Source organism: Scaptodrosophila lebanonensis, unplaced genomic scaffold, assembly GCF_003285725.1.
Source record: "Scaptodrosophila lebanonensis strain 11010-0011.00,11010-0021.00 unplaced genomic scaffold, SlebRS2 tig00000138-arrow-arrow-pilon, whole genome shotgun sequence".
Lineage (NCBI taxonomy): Eukaryota > Metazoa > Arthropoda > Insecta > Diptera > Drosophilidae > Scaptodrosophila > Scaptodrosophila lebanonensis.
In genome coordinates this window covers 1,484,875-1,504,239 of record NW_022060587.1, presented here as the reverse complement: position 1 = coordinate 1,504,239, position 19,365 = coordinate 1,484,875, and the positions used below count along the sequence as shown (strand labels likewise).

The 19,365-nt window shown below is 34.2% G+C and overlaps 1 protein-coding gene across 1 annotated transcript in view; it reads left to right on the top strand.

Annotated features, from left to right (window-relative positions):
- The window catches only part of LOC115629314 (neuronal acetylcholine receptor subunit alpha-7), a 250,300-nt gene extending 231,472 nt beyond the window's left edge, over positions 1-18,828 (top strand). Inside the window, exons 9-14 of the mRNA XM_030525760.1 lie at positions 2,820-2,929; positions 6,560-6,626; positions 6,880-7,036; positions 15,380-15,542; positions 16,608-16,751; positions 18,737-18,828. Coding sequence (XP_030381620.1) covers positions 2,820-2,929; positions 6,560-6,626; positions 6,880-7,036; positions 15,380-15,542; positions 16,608-16,751; positions 18,737-18,745 — 650 coding nt within the window. The 3' untranslated portion in view covers positions 18,746-18,828. The remainder of the gene's footprint in view (positions 1-2,819; positions 2,930-6,559; positions 6,627-6,879; positions 7,037-15,379; positions 15,543-16,607; positions 16,752-18,736) is intronic.
- The last annotated feature ends 537 nt before the right edge of the window (positions 18,829-19,365 follow it).

Genomic DNA, 19,365 nt, shown 5'->3' with positions numbered 1-19,365 from the left:
GATACATATACATAGGTGCATGCAACCAATATTGAAGTCCCTTCGAACTCAATCTGCCTGTAAGGCTCTTATTGAAGTGGAGATGCTGATATACTTACATACCCGTACATACTTTTTAGCTTTGATTGAAAGTGCTACTAGAGCCAAAAAGTAAGAAGTCATAGTCAAGACAGTGTGCCAAGACAAGCAAACAAGCAACCTCAGCTTAAATTTATATAAACAACAAAGCAAAGAAGAAATAAAGAGACCTACAAGCCAACAAGCCAACTTTACTGTAAGATAAACAAAAATATACAACTTTGTGGCATACACACACACACACACACACACACACATACATACACACACACACACACAAACAGACAAACACTTGATCGACACTTCTGTATGAAACAAAAACAAAGCATCAACAGCAGCAACAGCAAGAACAACAACAACAACAGCATAATGCATTGCCTATGTACTCGTAGTATGTGTATGTATGTATATGCAGATGTCATTTGTTAAATATTTCGCCCGATTAAATCAAGTCAGATGTGTTAAAGCAAGCAACAACAATAACCACAACAACAACAACAACAACAGAAGGAATGTGACAAAGCTTTCTACACACGCAGAACACACACAAACACAAACACACACGCAGACGCACGCACAAATCCACAAACACATACTTCTACTATACATATAGTATATACAAGTATTTTGCTTCTCTCATTTTGATTTGATATTTTCATTCAGTTCATGATTATTTATCTGTCAGCATTTTTGGCATCAAAGAGACATACTTACATACATACATACATACATACATATGTATTTTGCAAGATTTTCGTATCCTTCTCCTTCTTCTTTTTTGTTATTGGTGCTGTATTGCTGGTAGTACTATCACGTATACATATGTATGTACATGTACATATATTTTGGTTTTGTGAAATGATGATTGCTTGTCTCTATGAACCAATGGGTGTGTTCGTTCGCTCAATTAAACTCAATTTAATTTCACTTTGTATATAATTTCAATTGATTTCATTTGTAGTTGTTCACACTTTGTATTAAAAAAAACCAAAAAAAACAGCAGATTAGCCAACAACACAAACACACATGTAAATAAACACACCTATTTTTCTATGGCATTTAACAGCTGCATATGTATGTATATGTATGTGTATGTTTACTGTTTTACCGTTTTGCCCTGGTTAAGGTATATCTGTATAACTGTAAGCTTAGAGCGCCCCTTTCTGTATAGTGGTATAGTGATAATGACAATAGTAAGTGTGTAAGCTGAAAGGACATACTACTTATATTCTTGTAATAATAGTAATAACACATACCCGCTTATAAATAAATAACACCTGTAAATATATATGGTAACTAACGATAAAGATAACGAGCAGGCACAGTGGTGATATAGGATCTGTTGCATACATCATTTCTAATATATATATATATATATATATATATATATATATATATATATATATATATATATATATATATATATATATATATATATATATATATATATATATATATATATATATATATATATATATATATCCTTTGAGAAACATTATACATACTTAAAGAAGAAACATGTAAACATCCCACCACTGTGCTCCACTAAAATTTCAACTAAAACTTAAAAAATATTAATGAGTCACGCTAAACATCTTATAACAAAATCTTCATCAGAACAATAACTACAAACCGTAGATCCTGCCCACTCCCCTTCCCACTGCATTTCAAATCAACTCTTTCATCAGTTTACAGCCCAAACAAACAACAACAGCAACAACAGCAACAACAATAATAACAAAAATAATGAAAGCAAATTAGATCTCGATTTTTAACAAAAAATGATGATTGCGGATAATTGGTTGTGCACAAAAACAAACCGAAAAACCTAAAAAAAAAAAAAATAAGTATAAACATATTTTAAAAAAATAAAATCAATAAAAGACTGTCTAACAAGAAGCTAAGCTATAAGTTATCGATAAATAATAATAGCCAAGCAAAATAATATGATAAATGCAAATGCGCGGCTCAGTTCAATGTTTCAGTCAAAAGGAATTCTTGAATTGAGCCACAAATTTGTTAGGTTTGGCAACGGCAGGGCATTTACTCGAACATTTTTTAACACTTTTTTAAATATTTTCACCTTTCTATAAATGTGCTGAGGCGGGAAGGGAATACACTTGTAAAATAAATCAACTTTTTTTCGAGCAAGAAAGCAAATAAAAATAATTAAATGCATTTTATAATATATTTTTGATTCCTCTTCAATATAAAAAATATACAATACAAATAATAAACCAAACAGCTTTGAGCTTTTCTTTTCAACTCTTACTTGCTACAAGTAAACAAGCAGAATTATATACATACTTTATACTATAAATACCCAAACAAAACAAGCAAAAATCAAAATGTATCTCCTTCTTTTCTTATTATTACAAACTTTCTACACAAGTCTCTTCTTTTCCAAATTTTATCAAATCTGCTAATTTGTACATACTACGAAACAATAAACCATTTTATTTCCTTCAAAAATATATATATAGATATTAAATATTTATACAAAACAACACTACAAAAACAACAACAACAATCTTATATAGCAAGGCATATGAACTCTATTCATATAGGGTCTTGATATGTAGCTCAACGGCTAACGGCAAAGTTCAACAATAGAAATTTTAACAACTTTATTCATACGAGTATGATATGAAAAGACGTTATGTGTTTAGAAAAAAAAACCAACGAAAACAACAACGAAATGCTATTACCACAATGTTTGTGTCATTTTTGTGTCCTTCTAGGAACTTATTTCAATTGCATTATGTTTATGGTGGCCTCATCAGTTGTGTCAACCATACTTATCCTCAATTATCATCATAGAAATCCAGATACGCATGAAATGAGTGAATGGGTAATATTTATATTCAAACTAAACTAAAATTAAACTTGCTAACTTTATTACTTATTTATTTCTAACTATTCTGTTACGTTCAAGTCATCTTTTCGTTTTCCTTATGTGTTCAAAGTTCTTCTAAATAACTTATTTTGTTTACTTTCTGATAACGAAACGACAATTCTTCATATAACAAAATTTATATACAAACTAAACATACCTAAGCAAGACGACACAAAAACCAATTACACACATAACACATATTATTCCTATAAATACATAAACACGTACATCTTTCCAAACATACTTTTGCATACATATATTCAAGTATATTCCCACAAACAACAAAAACAAAACAAAATATCAAGAAGAAAATTGCAGAAGGAGCAAAGTCTATTGTAACATAGTTGAACACCACAAAACACAACTCAAATCAAGTCCAGCGCAAATCCAGTTATTGACAACTATATTTATGCTTCTCAATGAAATCGCATTTTGTAATCTATATATACTATATATACTACATACATACATACATTTTTACATAAACATAAACCCAAATCTATGCATGCGCAATCCGTTCACAACCCACACAGAGAGAAACAACACTCGATAAATATCCACTAAAAACTCAAATTGTTGAACAGTTTTGTTGCACAGCTGGAAACGTGATGTCTTCATTTTTAAATTTTTAAGTTTAAACTTAAAATATAAATACATATATAGTGAAAGCAAGATGGCCAGTGGTGCCAAAGGCAAGACGGAAACAGGAGCTAGTGCCAGGGAGGGAGATAGCAATCATTCATCAGAGGTCGTTGTAAGTAGTGCTATAAAGTACAAAATATCGATCTTTGACACAATCGATTTATCGTCAAGCGCAATCAATGGTGTGCCGATATTTCGCGACTATACATCGATTTTATCACAGCACAAATATTTTTATGTTTTTTTTCGATAGCTCACAAATTATAGACTTCACATTTAAATGCACTTAGATGCAAAAAAAAATTAAATTTGCCAACAGATGACCGCAGATCACATTTCAAATCAACCGGAGTAAGGAATATCAGGTTATGGTGTTAAAGCAAGGAATCTAATTTCAACGTTTTTTTATAGAGACTTTTGATTCCAACTATTCAGGACAGGACTATTCAGCCAACTATAAACGGGACAGAGAGTCCAAAAGAGGTTTAATAGTTTACAAAAAAGCCCAATTATTTGTACAAGAAATGCTAACAAAAAGACATTTTCCAACTTTTTATATTATTTAAATAATAAGTCTAATATATTTGCTTTATAAGTTCGTCTAACTTTAAGAGATCATCATTTGAATGGCTCTTTTACGAGATACATACACAAATGATATTTAAATATTTCGGACAGCATTTTCAAATTCGTTTGATGCATCCAAGTTAACTGCATTTTTGGACTTGAGCGCCTCATATCGGCTGTAATTTTTAACCATTTTCTATGATTATTAAGAAAGTCAGCTCATTTTTCAAATTAGGTATTCCCTATATATTCAGTATAGAATGGCAATGTGTACATATTTTTTACAATCGTTTATTATTTTGATCGTGAGTTTGAGTTTGTAGAAGGCTGTAAAAATATTACATTTTCCACCAAATACCACTACTCTAATGCAACCTCTAGACCAGAGCATTATTCACGCATTTTAATTATAGTATAGAAGCATATTGGTAAAATAACAACTGATCGCTGCAAATCTTTTAATTTTAATTAATTTGATGTATGTTAAAAAATGTGTACATATAATGTCCAAGAACAAAATACAACTTCATATACTATATTGCAAGAGATACAAATTTGAGTTCAAAAATAAAGTTATGTTAAGAAATGTTATGTAAGCAAATTATACTGTATTACATATGTAGTTCACGAGCTCTAGCTAGTTGCTTCAGAGAGGTCGTCGTGGAATGGTTTCCCTAGGAGGGCAGAGGAGGAGCTCTACGCTTTCTTCCCCCTCTTCATCTCAGCAGATTCCGCAGAAGGCATTGAACAGGATGTCCAGTCATATCTGCTTAGCCAGGCCTTAAATTCTTGGCTTCCATATATCGCTCCAATTTTATTATCGTTCTTTTTGTAGAATTGCATTCGTAACTGTACAATTTACACGCACTTGTCAGATAAAGTAGAATTGCTTCAAATAGTGGTTAATAGGCATCACTGGCGGTTGGTTACTTGTTTCTGTATTATATAAATAAAATATAAATAAATGTAGGCATAAATTTGTATAAATATATAAGTGTAAATATAAATTTGAAAATCTAAATGCAAATATAATTATGAATAAATAAACAAAATTAATGCAGGTATTGTTAATAATTTCTGCAAAAGTAATTAATTTACTTTTTTCTTTTACACATCAATGAGCTGCTCTTCTTTAGTACCTTCTCAGCGCAAATAGAATTTAATTTGTACAACATTTTCGAACTGATTGGGGCTGTAGAGAACATCGACAGAATAGAAACCAGATTAGTTGCCATATATTTGTTTAGTTTGTTGAAAGAGACACACATCGCTGTTGAGCTATGCAACAAAACATGTTTGAAATATAAATTAACAAAATGCTTTAATTAAACTCAATTTAATTTTTTAATGCCAAATAATGCTTGCAGTACCAAAAAACATATACATTGAAATTTTGAACAAGCCGCTTATGCAAATAATTAACGTATAAATATATAATTATAACAAACAAAATATTATTGCTTGTACCTATACAATCTACAAAGTATGAACCATTTTGTATACCTTTTATTTAATATTATGTGTATATTCTACCAACTAACATTTTATATAAATGATGAAAAAATACCTTATACCAAACATCACAGTAATCACACAAAAATTTTATTTTTCAACATCAACAACAACAACTACTACAACTCTGGCTAACAACAACAACAACAACTTCTACTACTACAACAACAACAACAACTACGCTAACTGGCAACTCTACAACGCTTCAAAACTCAATTCAACTCTGTTTTTCTTAACTATTTTTCTCTCTATCTAACTAACTAACTAACCAACTAACTAACTAACTAACTATGTATGTAACTATCTCTGTACAACTTTTGATGTGGCCTGCAATTGAATGTTGCAATTAAAAATGCGCGTACCTATTGCCGTTTCACTGTAACACACACAACAATCAATGTGCTGACAACTACAACTACTACAAAAACAATAACAAACAACAACAACATCAACAAACAATCTAACAATCAAACCGAAATGTACATTCCAATTCAATCCAAAATATCAAACAACCTATTCTAAATGTGTCGTCTTTTGTTTTTATCAATTAAAATATGCAACAACAACAAAAATTGAACAACAACTAAAAACAACTATTTTTCATATATGTAATATATATATATATATATATAATCCGTGTCTTTGTTACACTTGCCAACAACAATTTTGATGTGTTTTTACAAACTATAACAACAAAAACCACAATTTATGAAACAATGCGCAAATTGAAAATAAAAAAAAACCAAAACCAAATTCTATGTAAACAAACAAAATTAAAAAAAAAAAAACTTATATACTTATTGCTATTATTTTCAACCGCATTACCCAACACACTCCGTCTCTCTGTCGAACTCGCACACACAGATAAGAGTAATATTCCTTTATTGGTTACCTTGCATATTGCGCATGCAAAGACCGGGACAGGTTGGCTACGAATGCCCGCCCCCGCCCTCGTCGTCGGGCGGATCATCAAATGCTGGCGACAAAAAGCAACAGATTCAAAACGTTGAGCTCAAGGAAAGGTAACAGAAAGAACAAAAGCAAATAACTGTAACACAAGCCGTTCACAGGCGCTGAGCCATAGACATACTCGTACATCCTACTACATAGTAGTTATATAATTAAGATTATCTCTCTCCCTCTCTCTTCAAAATACATTTTACTAAAATTAATTTCCTTTTACGCACCACCACCACCACCACCACCACCACCACCATCGCAAAGATCCTCCAAATCTCTGCTCGCCAATGTGCTGGACATCGACGATGACTTCCGCTGCAATCATCGATGTGCCAGCTCGACGTTGCCTCATCAGCCCACGTACTACAGGACCATGTACAGGTGAGTAAGTACTACGACTAATTTACTACGCTTTATAGTATTTGTTTTTTTTTTTTTTTCAATAAAGACGTACTAGTTATAAATGCTCGTAATGAAAGAACCCTTTCCCTTGATATCTTTGTGGCTGGCATTTTCAATATAAAAGCTAACCTCATACACTCGTAGGGTTTTTCATCTTTTGATCAGCAAGCATCAGATTAAAGGCAGAAATATCTATTATTCAAATTATTAATTGCTAATAAGTATGTGTCACAGAATACTCTTTCGACTGCAATATGGTTTTCCCCCTTTTTGGAATAAATACGAGAAAAAAACAGTCATTAAAAAGACCTTTTTTTCTGCAAGAATATAATCCAACGGTCAAAGGAACCAAAATTGTAATTATTTAGAGCAGTCCTGAAAGTTTTGCAAAGTCCTGAAAGTCGGATGTTTATTTTACTGAACATATGGTGTTGCTTGTGCCGAAAAAATGTAAAAAAAAGGATATTTGATTTAAAGAATTAGACTATAACATGAAAGATAATATACAAAGTATATTTAATATAATTGTGTTCCGTATATGTAATTTGTCCTCTGTTTTATGTGTTTTTGTTATTTGCTGTTTTATGCGATCTCAACCTGAAAGTAGTTTTGCTTCGTGGAATAAATTTTAGGTGGATTGTCGTGGCTACTAATATAATGTTCATTAATGATCTTCTTGTAAATCTAAATTTGTTTTGCTCGATTTTGCATCGTTTCGAAAAAATCGCGTTGTTAACATTTGCAGCGCGAACAAAGACTCAAAAGACTCATTTAAGCAGTATAGTAAATATATTGCAGACAATTAAAGTAAATATTTTAGATATTTATCTATGCTTTATTGATATCGGAAAAAGTAAAAGCCTTTGCCAATTATATTAAAAAGCATATGTCAAGTTGTATTCTAGAGAAATTAAAAAAAAAAACACTCGAATTGGCTTGCTTCTAAGCTGATTGTTCAAATTGGATGTCATTTTGAGCGATTGAAACGGTACAGTCGAACAATCTAGACTCTCAAATACCCTGTACTACAAAAAACGTCCTTTGCTCTGTTATATGAAGGGGAGGAGCAAACTTGATGCTGCAGTTTGATCGATTTAGATGAAATTTGAAACAAATACTACAAGGTGCGTTCCAAAGTAAACAGGACTTTTTGAATCTAGCTACCCCTGGCGCTACCTATATGTCGACTGGTGCGTTAGAATCTGCTATCTTTATCGATTGTCCAGTGAGAATTTCGTGCAAAAAGCTGTATTGAAGCAGAATAAAATAAATTGATTTGGCCGAAAAAACCATTTGTTCTGTTTTTTTTTTTAAAGTCCTGTTTACTTTGGAACACACCTTGTATAGATAATTGTATATAGATAATGTGTGTAAGTTGTAGCATTTTAAGTGTGGACAGTATTGACGAAATTCTCTAGCTAGAAAAGAGGTAAGGGGGAATCAAACAAATAAAATAAATCCGTATTCAATTATTTTTTGTGAACTAAAATATACGGCATGGGAGAAACTTGTAGACCCATTTCTTGTTTGATAAAGTTAGTTAGTGAAAGTCGGCCATATCGGTTATACATATATATTAGTCGCCCAAACTGAACGAAACAAATAACACTCCACTTTACAACATCACAGTTTAGGGAAACTTACATCTCAAACCTATCGGATTTATGTTTTACGAGTAGTTTTAATGAATAAATAAGGAATCGGGTGTACTTATTAAGATACGTAGTGACATTCTGATCAAGAATATATAGTACTTATAGATATACTTTATGGGGTCAGCCTGGTACATTTTACACATTGCACAAACCGAATAACCCTTTGAACATTTAGATAAAGGGTATAACAATGAAAAGAGGTCAAGAGATTCCGCAGACTCTTGCACCATTACTCGCTGAAAGTCGGGGACGGGAAAAAGTCATCACAAATAACTATAGTAGTATATAACTGTAGGTTCTGAAACAGAGCGATAAGAAAGGTCAAACGAGATTACGGTTTGTTTACATGTGAGAGAGGTCAAATATATTTGTTTACATTTGATAGAGCTTAAGATAGAGCTTTTTGTTTACATTTCTCTGTTGTAAAAAATAAATAAATAAAATAAATAAATAAAATAAATAAATAAATAAATAATGCATCAGCAACAAAATCCAACTTAAAGAACTTATTGTGCAGCTCTTAGAAATCATAGCACAATGCGCAATGATTTGTTTTAAAGCTTAAGAATTTATCTTTCAAAGTTTGTTTGACTAATATTACTTTATCCGTTCAGGAGTTATGATTTTTGCAACAAAAAGAGTCAGAAGGCCCCACTGTGCGTCGTAGACTTCACTGTAATAGCTGGAAATTATTCATTGCTTCGTGGAAAACTTATTGACACGGGGTTATTATTTGTAAAAAGTGGAGCAAATTATTTTGAATTTAATTTGAATTTTTTGATAACAAGGAATTGCATTTCTGTCTGACTTACAAACCAGTCGGTCATGCATGGAAGTGAATGCATATACAAATATGTCTGGGACTATTTTTCTTGGTCCGCGCTCGATGAAATGCCTCGAAAAACTGATGCTGGGCCAAATTTTTGTCAAGAGATATAGTATTTTGATGAACCCAATGAAAACATATACTGTGAAATATATAATATGAGGTTTCCTAACAATGATCCATAGCATTGCTCTTCTTGATCAGCAACGAGAAACTAGTCGATCTACTTGTAGACATGTTCGTCAGATCGCCTGTCTAGAAAAAGGCTTGGATTTCGGAAACCAGACTATCCCTTCGCCCAGCCATCTTCAATGCTATTCTAAACAACATTTTAAAAAAAACTATGATTATATATTTTCAAAATCGGTTTTGAACAAAAATAGTTGTTCATTGTATATTTCCCGAACGCCATTTACTCTTCAGTGTATAGTATTTATGGTTTTTGCGACACTATTTTTGAAAATGTTTGCCTCCGCACTTAGAATGAGAGGAGTTTGTGCGCCTTTGACCACGAAAGGAAGCTTTTACAATCGTCGTTTGTGGAAGACCCATTAATTTTAATTGTTTATTATAGCCTGTACCCAAAGGGTGAAAGGCTATACTAGTTTTGTGCGCATGTATGTAACACACAGAAGGAGGCGTGGCAGACCCCACAAAGTATATATATTCTTGATCAGGATGAGAAGCCGAGTGGATATAGCCTTGTCCGTCCGTCCGTCTGTCCGTCTGTCTGTCCGTATGAACGCAAGGATCTCAGAAAGTATAAGAGCTAGAATAACCAAACTTGGTTTCCATATTCTCCTCAGACCGAGAAAGTACGAGTTTGAGTTTTTTTTCGATGCACCCCCCCACTCCCCCGCAATTCATGTTTTTTCTTATAACTTCCGTAATTCTCGGAATTTTGAAATAAATTTTGGTAGGTACATCCAGTTGGTACTAATGTGTCCGTGTGCCAAATTTCATCATGATAGGTCAATTCTGAAGAAAGTTATAGCCATAAGTAAAATCGCTGCTCATGCGCTGCCTGCAGCTCTGTCGGCAGCGCTGCCCGCAGCTGTTGTTGTTGTTGCTGCTTTTGTTCAACTTTGTGCTGCATACATACACACATATAAACACGCATAGGTACGTGATGTAAATGTATGCTGTTAAAACTGAACATAAACATGTTTTCTAATTTAATTTAATTAATTAATTCATTCATTCATTTTTTTTTTAAATTTATTTAAAAAAAAAATTTTTTTTTAATTTTTTTTTTTAATTTTTTTTTTTTGTGGAGAGTACAGGCTATTTTACTGTCGGGCTTGCTCGACTGTAGCGTTCTATCTTGTTTTATTTTATTTTATTAACTTATCCTAGCGTTACAAGTACCAGATTACTTTGAAGTTATTACGCTAGTCATTACATATTCAGTTCAATTTAATTCGGTTAATTGTTAATTTAATTTAATAACAAGCTTAATTTAGTTTATTTTGAATTGAATATTACAATTACAATTAGGAATTTTTACAATTTGGCTTAGCTTTTATTATTATTGAATTGTTATTGTTATTATGAAAAAAAATAAAACTGTATTTTTATTTCTTATTTTACATTATTAGATTGCGATAGAATAATGAGGGTGTCAAGTAATTAATTATAATAAGCTCATTATAACATTAAAATGAATTGCAGAAGAATATATTATTCATTGCTTAAAGTTTATTAAAAATTTTAAATGTTTATTGATTAAATTACTAAGTATCAATTATACCCTTTGACAATTAACGATGATATTGTTGGTCGGCCATGGTCGTCTACTGAATGATGCTTCTCCATTAAAATAATGTATGCACGATTAATACTTAAGAGGTGCGTAAAGTTAAAGCTACCAAGACGTTACACAATCGAGAAATTTCTGGGACAAATAGTCTACTTTTTGGAAAGTATAGTGCCCCTATCTTACCACTTTTCACAAATTTATGATGCTGTAAGAAAAATAATAAATTTGAATACGAGCTCGAGCCCTGGTAGTACATGCTCCTATATACAAGTATGTACATATGTATTTAAACTGATGAGCTATGGAGTTGAGGGGCAAGCATAGAATGGGACTTTGTAATGCTCTCACATAAATCGCAGGCTCGCTAAAAGTTCCACTGTCCTAATAATGTTAATCTTATGCGTGGGCACATGTTACTTATTTATCTTCCTTTCTGCTACGCACTCTTCCTCTTTGTACGAGTATACACACACACAGAGAGAGATAGAGATAGAGAGAGAGAGAGAAAGAGAGAGACACAGACATTAGCACAACAAGTCCTTCAAATTGTCGGCGATTCATCGTGGCCATTGAAATGTTCGGCAATTTGATTTCAATGCATGACTAAACTTTGGGCAAACACCCGCCCAGAATTGGCTTATGGAATGCTGCGTGCGTCCAGGATGGAGATGGTGGAGGTGGCAGGTTCACGGATGCGGCACAAGTAGACAGATGATTGCCCATTAAAAGCAATGGCGAAATTGAAAATAAATGGAAAACTTTAAGCAACTTGATGACTTTGTCACCTGCAGCTCAAGCAGCATCATCGGCAACAGGAACAGGAACAGGCACATCAGCATCAACATCAACAGCACTGGCTACTGGCTTAGCCACAACAGCAACAAAAACAAGAACAAAAACATCAACAACAATAACAATATTAGTAGACAGCAGAAACTAGGCAGCACCTTCAATGACAATCAATGACAAGATGTGTGAGAAGAATACAAGGAAGAAGAACCAAATACGCCACTGAAAAAAGCGATGACAAATAGGACACGAGAGAGCACAGCAAAAAAAAAGAAAAGGAAAAGTTTATACATACAAGTATATGCCCATATAGTATGTATAGACGTTTAAAAAAACGCATAGCACACATTAGCAAAGAAATCGTCGCAGCAGCAAATGGGTTGGCAAGACAACTGCCCCAAAATTGTGTGCCAGACATTCTCCTTGAATGACACTTAACTTCTACCGCCTGCCACTAACCTTTCGCCATTTCCCTTATTGCCGTGCGCGACGTGCTCCTGACAGTGTCTGTCCAAAAGTAGACTTTGAAATAGATTTTTCGCCTTACTTACTTGCCAGACGACCCGAAGCGACGGCACTAAGCCACGCAAGCAACTACACAACGAGAAATACTCGTACGGCAGTAAAGTGGCCGAACCAGCTGGCCAGGCTGATTGATCTCCCAGCCCGTCCTGGCTTAACAAACTGAGCCCTATTCAAGGTTCACTTTGGACACTTTAAGGATATTTCTTTCTATGTTCATGTTGCACACACACGATGCATATATTTATCGCCTTTCGACACTTAATCGTCCTGCTTACTTGTACTCCTATTTTCCTAGGCAGTGCCTGTAATCTCCAATTGCCCGTCCAATCACTCTTATAAGAAGCATTTAAAGAATCGATTAGTAACCGATGAGAGATAAGCATATTAAGAGCCGTCTGTAAGACCTACACAGTGTGCCACAGACTCGAGAGCCAGCAAAGTTAAGAGCCATTACCTCAACAGTAAATTTAGTAGAATGGGATAGACATGGCAATGCATTGCTGTCGTCATTTCGGTCTTGCTCAACTTTAGAGCCTTTTTGTACCTGTTTTCTGGAATCATTGCAGTGGCTTCAATTGAAATTAAACCGCAAACCATGCAGTAGTTCGCAAATTGACAAGCGTCCTGCTCCGTCGCACAGTGGGCCGAAATCGTGGCTCTTGGGCCACAACTCTTTACAGCCAACAAAGTTATGTTCAACTTCGAATTACAGGAAGTGCGGGAGGTAGAGAGAAAAAACGATACAGATATGGCAATATCCATCGGTCATACTATACTGAACAAACAAATACGTATGTACTATATGTAGTATTTACTTCGGTACAGTGTGCTAAAAAACTCAAACGCTCCCCAACACTTGGTCTGCCTCATGCGAAATTTCGCATGCTCCAAGTCCCTGCGCTTAAGCTATTTAATGGAATAGAAAGGATGTAAAAAGCATTAAAATCGGTTACAGTTATTTATGTGGTTTTGGTTGATGGGCCGCTGGCCACTGTGCATAGACCAGGTCGAGGCCAACTCCCCTGCAGCCCAGATAACCCCATTTACTAGTACACTTCTCTTGCAGACTGCAGACTGCAACTTGCAACTGCAATCTCCTTTTGCGGGGAAAAACAATTTTCATTGCGCATCGACGGGTTTCCTGTCATTTTAGCAAGCACTTTGCCAAACCCACACAAGGCCACATGCAAACAAAATTGATTTTGCAAATTGTTTTCTACAAGTATAAATATATACTCGTAATACTTGTATGTGCGAGTACATATAGACAGCCACTGTTTTGACTTAAGCAGCTTTCTCGGCATACACAGCATGAAGACGACGCTCGGCTTAAATGACCCCCAGCCACAAACGGGTTGTGAAGCGAAAATAGTAATACATACCATACCATACATACATACACATGTATTTATGTATTTATGTATGTATTAGTGTGTGAATAGCCATGCGGGAGCAGAGCGTGGGAAATTGGAGAAAAGATTTGCTTTATTGTGAAGTGTGAAGTCAATAAGACTTCAAGTCAATAACAATTTAGATCTGGAGAGGCTGCAAGAGTGCAGGAGAGGCGGCAACAAGCAAAAATATGCATTCACTTGTTTATATGTGCGAACACTAATACCTATACATATAAAGACCTCTAGACGTGGTAAGAAACATAGTGGCGAAATGTCAAACTGCAACTCACAAGACAATGTGTTGTGGAAAGAATTACGTCTGCTTAATTCTACATGAGCATCTAAACTAGCACACCCGCATAAGCTTCGCTCCATCGCATTGTGCTGTACAAGTATTGTTGTTGATTTTTATACCCTGTCCCCAAGGCGTAAAGGGGCATACTAGTTTTGTGCGAATGTATGTAACACACAAAAGAATGCGCCTAGACCCCACAAAGTATATTTAATTTTGATCAGCACAACAAGGCGAGTCAATAAAGCTTGTCCGCCTGTCCGTCCGTCTGTATGAACGCAAGGATCTCGTAAAGTATAAGAGCTACAATACCTATCTTCGATTAATTATGTATTTTATGAGACATTACACTCATTAAAAAGTTTAGAGACTTTTCCAACTAGATACACCTTAGTCTGTTTTTACACGGTAGATTAGTTTCAGAAGAAGTCGTGTAAAAAACCGTTTAAAAAAAAGACCGCGTTAAATCAAAACCGTGTAAAAGAAGACCGGTTAAAAACAGAATTGGGTGTATACGTATATAGTAGCTATTGTACATACTTGTATATCGACTCTTTATGTGAAACGGTACGGTCACAGTAATTATTAATTTAGCTTACAATACATATTATAATACCTTCTTTTAAGTCGATATAGTTTCCCAACTCAATAGAAAAGGCATATGAAACATTACACGTATTAAAATGTCTAGAGACCTTTCCAAAGAGACATAAAGTAGCGATACGGTCACAGTAATTATTGATTTAGCTCCCGGGGTACGTTACTGTTACTTATAACTCCCAGAACGAACCTTTCATTATTGTATAATATAAGAAGCACACAAACAGAATTACATCACAATTGACATAACATTTGGAAAGGCTCTTGTAGGACCTTCCCAGGATCAAACAATTTATAAGTCCCGTTATGATCAACTTATTTCAAATGATTCAAGTCCAAATTCTAAAAGTGTTCTCAATATTGTATTGTGGACACGTGTGGATTGTCGTCCACCATGACTGAAAAAGTGTATGGCTTGGATTTGAGCTCTTTCATGATAACATGACACTTACCCCTCCATAACCCTCCATATATATTCACAGGCAAGGTGACGATGGCAGCGTGGGACATGTTGGTCCTGTTGGTCCTGTCGCAGCTGTTGCCGATGCCCGCATGCACGAGGCGATATCTCACACATGTCTCAGCTCATCGGCGGAATATGAACTGGCGTTGATATTGAAGGAGTTGCGCTGGATAACCGATCAGGTAAGCTGAAATGGAAGCAGCAATAGAATATTTGGAACACTTTCGATAAATTTAATTTGGAGAAACTAGGCAGGACGTCATTTTCTGTAGAAACTATATTATATAGCAGTCTGACTAAACTTAAACACCAACCCTACAATCAATTAATAAAGAGTACTTATATAGTTATCGGTGAGAAATGACTGATATATGACTGCTTAAGACTAATTGCTTATTAAATCGATACAATCGATGCACAACATAAGCTAAGATAGCTTAAAACAATATTAGCCATTGCAGCTTATTCTACAAATATGCCGATTTATCGCTTAGCAGCCATAAAGCTGTCCCAAACGATCCTGCTTCACCGGTTCCTATATCATTGTGAAGATACGAGGTGCCTTCCAAAGTAAACAGGCTTTTTAAAAATAATAATATACCCTTGTCGATACGAGCCTTTTGGCAGCGTTCAAGTCCGGCGCTTGGTTTCAGAATAATATTTAAAAAAAAAAACACGTTGAATCGCCAGATAAAAATTAAGTTTTGGTCGTTTTTGGCTTCATTTTCTTATGATGTCCTTTGAATGTTGAATACTGATCAATTTTCTATTAATTTCAATGAAGATTTTGGCTGATTACAACGAATTTAGGTGCGAACTTCCTAATTTGTCGATGACCTGATGACACAAATGCAGTGTTTACTTTGGATAGCACTTTGTATCTTTTTCGAGCATATATAACAACAATATAATATCCTACAAGTTATACAATCTGGTTGATGTTCAATCATATGCTTTAACATATGCGGGTTTATTAAACCACCATTTGCAATATTCGGGTATCTCAACCAACAAAGAAGTTCTCGTTCTCAAAACAGCTACATGAAATACACTATACTTGTAGTGGCTGAAGTCGGCCCATAGATAGATTTAAGACGTTAAGGACGTTAACATGGTGGACAAGTGGAATCGGTAACTAAATTTGTCGAAATTAGGATCGAAAGTGGAGTCAAATAAAGCGAATGCATTAAATATATTATTAAAAGAATGAACATACAATTATAACATGTCTATTTTATTCTATGCAGCTCAAAAAGGAGGATGAAACGGGAGATATTACGCGTGATTGGAAATTTGCCGCCATGGTCGTTGATCGTTTGTGCCTTATAATTTTCACGCTATTTACCATTATAGCTACCTTGGCGGTTTTATTCTCGGCACCACATTTTATCGTAAGTCCACTGTCATTTATATGAGCTATAGGAAGAAAAATGCTCAGTATTGTAACACTTATCGATATTTATGTATCTATTAGTGATATTTCTTAATAGCAACTCTGTTTAGAGTTCAGATGTTCTTAGTATGTAAGAATAGCAACAACAAAAAATTATTAAAAGTTGTGCCAGAATGTTGCCAAAACGAAAATTATATTTTTTCCATTTGCTTAAATAAAAGGATTGCGTGTGCATGGGGACATCCCTTTGATACTTGCCAAAAAAGTCCTGTCAAAACCCTGTTGCTTTGTTTATGTGCTTGGCTTTACATTTCATGAAAGCTTATAATACTTAGTGCATTTTCTTAATAGTCTGATAGCTTCGCCAACTTAACCGCGTTTTTATACGTTAACTATAAAAACTTAATTATGTTTCTCCGAGAAGGCCTAAATATTGGACAGCAGATCCCAAAAAGTTTCCGATCTCATTGACTTCTCCATAACACGAAAGCCATAAGAAGGCTAGTATATGCCACCTTCATTGTTGCATTATTCTCCAATAATTTTTAAAATTATTGTTGCCCATGAAGTTATTTAATACTAACTTTTGTTGTCCGATCTTAACTTATTAATGCTTAATTGAACGCTTTTCTGAATATTACCAGACTTCTGGCCAATATTGAAATTCTGTGGCGCGGAAAAGGGGAAAAAATCAAAAACAAAATACAATAAACTCATATCGACCTGTTGGTGACATATAGTACATTATCACATGGTCTGCCACCCCCCTCTTTATAGGTATTAGATGAGCCCATCTCTTCAAAAATAATTTGGTTATCCTAACCCGATAGGTAAAAAGGTTAAATAGGGTTTGTGCAAAGGGGAAAGGAAGCTTACGTATTTGTAATAAACACGACGAAAGAAATCTATCTATATATGTTCGTCCGTCCGTATGAACGTAGAGATCGCGGCGGATATTATAGTATAGCTAAAATATCCACACTATCTATCGATGTTCTCGTACGTCCGAGAAAGGACAAGTTCGTGTTTTTTTGTACTTTAATGCAAATACATATTTCAAATCGGGCTTGCGCAACTTATATTCTACCCATCCATCTATTGATGATAGTTTCCATTTTAGACATCTTCAGCTATTGAATCAACATGTTCATACGTGCTCATGTAGTTGAATATCGAGATTTTAAATACTGCTGTATACAACAATTAGAAAATCTTCAAAAATAAGTTCACTACAATAATGTGTGTATCAAAACTCTCCGCACTACAATAGGGGACACAAAGATTTCACTAGCAATAATTGTTTGCCATTATCAATAGGTTCTCTATTCATAAGTGTGGGAATTCCCGGGTAATGACGTATGGGCAACCCTCCCACAAGCACACGATGGTAAAGGCAGGGTGGCAAGCCTTTGACGAAAGGAACAAGAAGAGCTACGAAAAAACGCGACAGACGCAAATTGCAAGTTTATATTATTTCACCAATGACTTTATAATTTCATTTCTATTTTAAATAAACTATATTATATTCAAAAAAACTATCCGGGACTGTTATCATTTCGTTTGGAAATAACTAAATATAACCCCAGTCCCACATAAGCATAACAACTAACTAGAAAAACCAGTATATCGTAATTATATGTATATGTATTTCAAACTTATTGAAAACTACTTTAAATCTCCTGTGGCACTTGCATTTCTTTTGAGTTATAGTACGCCTTTTAAAGTATGAACTACTTGTAAGTAACATTTAACGACTTGGGGTAGGTTTTTGGATGTGCCGGATATACATTTTAAATAGTACAGAAGATAATCAACCTGGGCGAAAGATACTCGAAATGATCATATCTATAAGAAAAAATGAATTTTTATTTTAAGTATTTAGTATTTATTAATATGTAGATACATTTGTATACTAAAATAAATGTTAAGTTCCGACTTAAAGAGACTTAGCGCTAATACATGCTTTTCTTACTCTCCTTGCAGTTTCCATAAATCTACAGAGATCGCCTTCTTCTGGGTTGGTCATCACTTGTGTTTACACAGAGCGTACAAATCTTGTTTTTACTTTTGTAAAGCGTTTGAATATTAACAAATGATATAAGGAACAACCTGCAAAATGCTTCTCAATTAAACACTCACGCGGATTTTGTTGTTGCTCTTCTACAGCCTTTATTTTGAAATAACAGCAAAACAAAATGCAGACTCAGATGCAAATACATACTTGTACATACATACATATGTACTTGTACATGTACATACATAAGTGTATGGTATAATTTACAAAAACGTGCCTAGTCAACGAATATGTATTGTATGCATTTTATATTGAAATTACTAAGAGGAATTTCTAAACAATAATAGCATTGTATAAAGGGTGTACGAGTACGGGTACACGAGTTGAGTTCGCCATATAGAATCGTTCAATAATGTGTATAAATTACTCTCCTCATTTGGTATTTGGTTCTGATTCTAACTTATTGATTTATTCTTTCTTAAGTGCATAAAATAGTGTATACAAATATGTTGCTGTGATAGAAAAAATTATGAACAAAACGTAAACCAGTCACAATAAATGCAAAGTGAACAAGCAAACGAGGACAAAATGAGAGGCG